Source organism: Oncorhynchus kisutch, linkage group LG29, assembly GCF_002021735.2.
Source record: "Oncorhynchus kisutch isolate 150728-3 linkage group LG29, Okis_V2, whole genome shotgun sequence".
In the NCBI taxonomy this organism is placed as follows: Eukaryota; Metazoa; Chordata; class Actinopteri; order Salmoniformes; family Salmonidae; genus Oncorhynchus; species Oncorhynchus kisutch.
This window is the reverse complement of record NC_034202.2, coordinates 44003545-44006044: the sequence shown is the minus strand read 5'-3', so window position 1 is coordinate 44006044 and position 2500 is coordinate 44003545. Positions and strand designations below refer to the sequence as shown.

The following is a 2500-nucleotide window of genomic DNA, read 5'->3' as shown; positions in this document are numbered from 1 at the left end:
GATTAACCCTACAGTCCTGGAATAAAAATGATTTGTGACTGGAGATTCTCCATGGTCTAGATCAGGGGTGGGCAACTCCAGTCCTTCATGGCCTGATTGGCGTCCTACTCCCCCCCCCCATCCCCAGCAAACACAGCTGATTTAAACTAATTGCATTTTAAACTGAAGATCATGATTAGGTGATTACTGGAGTCAGGTGTGTTAGCTGGGGCAAAACTGTGACTCCAATCAGGCCTCTTGAGGACTGGAGATGTCCGGCGCTGGTCTAGGATCCTAGCTGGGGCATGAGGACTGGAGATGTCCGGCGCTGGTCTAGGATCCTAGCTGGGGCATGAGGACTGGAGATGTCCGGCCCTGGATCCTAGCTGGGGCTTGAGGACTGGAGATGTCCGGCGCTGGTCTAGGATCCTAGCTGGGGCATGAGGACTGGAGATGTCCGGCGCTGGTCTAGGATCCTAGCTGGGGCATGAGGACTGGAGATGTCCGGCGCTGGTCTAGGATCCTAGCTGGGGCATGAGGACTGGAGATGTCCGGCGCTGGTCTAGGATCCTAGCTGGGGCATGAGGACTGGAGATGTCCGGCGCTGGTTTAGGATCCTAGCTGGGGCATGAGGACTGGAGATGTCCGGCCCTGGTCTAGGATCCTAGCTGGGGCATGAGGACTGGAGATGTCCGGCCCTGGTCTAGGATCCTAGCTGGGGCATGAGGACTGGAGATGTCCGGCCCTGGATCCTAGCTGGGGCATGAGGACTGGAGATGTCCGGCCCTGGATCCTAGCTGGGGCATGAGGACTGGAGATGTCCGGCCCTGGTCTAGGATCCTAGCTGGGGCATGAGGACTGGAGATGTCCGGCCCTGGTCTAGGATCCTAGCTGGGGCATGAGGACTGGAGATGTCCGGCGCTGGTCTAGGATCCTAGCTGGGGCATGAGGACTGGAGATGTCCGGCCCTGGTCTAGGATCCTAGCTGGGGCATGAGGACTGGAGATGTCCGGCCCTGGTCTAGGATCCTAGCTGGGGCATGAGGACTGGAGATGTCCGGCCCTGGATCCTAGCTGGGGCATGAGGACTGGAGATGTCCGGCCCTGGATCCTAGCTGGGGCATGAGGACTGGAGATGTCCGGCCCTGGTCTAGGATCCTAGCTGGGGCATGAGGACTGGAGATGTCCGGCCCTGGTCTAGGATCCTAGCTGGGGCTTGAGGACTGGAGATGTCCGGCCCTGGATCCTAGCTGCTACTCCCATAATGTTAAACAGTTAGAGGTACGAAGTACTATAGAGTATAGTTACGTAGATTTAGCTCAACTCTCAGCTATAGAGAGAGATAGACTCGTAGAGGGTCAGAGGGAGTCGTAGAGGGTCAGGGGGGATCGTAGAGGGTCAGAGGGGGGTCGTAGAGGGTCAGGGGGGATCGTAGAGGGTCAGAGGGGGGTCATAGAGGGTCTGAGGGGGGTCGTAGAGGTCCAGAGGGGGGTCGTAGAGGGTCAGAGGTGGTCGTAGAGGATCATAGGGGGTCGTAGAGGGTCAGAGTGGGTCGTAGAGGGTCAGAGGGGGGCCGTAGAGGGTCAGAGAGGGGTCGTAGAAGGTCAGAGGGGGGTCGTAGAGGGTCAGAGGGGGGTCGTAGAGGGTCAGAGGAGGGTCGTAGAGGGTCAGAGGAGGGTCGTAGAGGGTCAGAGGAGGGTCGTAGAGGGTCAAAGGGGGGTCGTAGAGGTGGGTTAGAGGTGAAGAGTAGTCCTGCAACTCAGCTCAATAGTGTGAAAGGCGTATTTGAGTTCATTGTGGAACCTTTTCTTTCTATAGACTCTGATTCCATCCAGGTGCTTTTCTGAAGGACTGTGAAGAAATCACACTCTGAAAGACATCCACTTTGTACCCACAACACCATTTGAATTTATCTCCCCCTCAGAGCAGCTCAACAACAATAAATGGCCGCACTATAAAAACGATCTCTCTCTCTCAGTACCATAACATAACCATCACACACCCAGCAGACTTATGTAAAGCCTGTCATACTGTATCAAGAGAAAGACAGCAACAAAGGGAGATAGAGAGAGAGATGGGAGAGAGAGAGATGGGGGGGAGAGAGATGAGGGGAGAGAGATGAGGGGGAGAGAGAGAGATGGGGGGGAGAGAGATGAGGGGGAGAGAGATGAGGGGGAGAGAGAGAGATGGGGGGGAGAGAGATGAGGGGGGGAGAGAGATGCGGGGGAGAGAGAGAGATGGGGGGAGAGAGAGAGATGGGGGGGGAGAGAGAAGGGGGGGAGAGAGAGATGGGGGGAGAGAGAGATGGGGGAGAGAGATGGGGGGAGAGAGAGATGGGGGGAGAGAGATGAGGGGGAGAGAGAGAGAATGGGGGGGGAGAGAGAAGGGGGGGAGAGAGAGATGGGGGGGAGAGAGAAGGGGGGGTCGAAGAGAGAGATGGGGGGATAGAGAAGGGGGGAGAGAGAGATGGGGGGAGAGGAGATGAGGGGGAGAGAGATGAGGGGGAGAGAGAGAGATGGGGG

The 2500-nt window shown here is 57.1% G+C and overlaps 1 protein-coding gene across 1 annotated transcript in view; it reads right to left on the bottom strand.

Annotated features, from left to right (window-relative positions):
- grik1a (glutamate receptor, ionotropic, kainate 1a) overlaps positions 1-2500 on the bottom strand; it is a gene marked incomplete at its 5' end in the record, with an annotated part of 86272 nt that overhangs the window by 40719 nt on the left and 43053 nt on the right. The window contains 1 exon segment of the mRNA XM_031809406.1: positions 1782-1786. Within this exon segment, the coding sequence (XP_031665266.1) occupies positions 1782-1786 (5 nt within the window).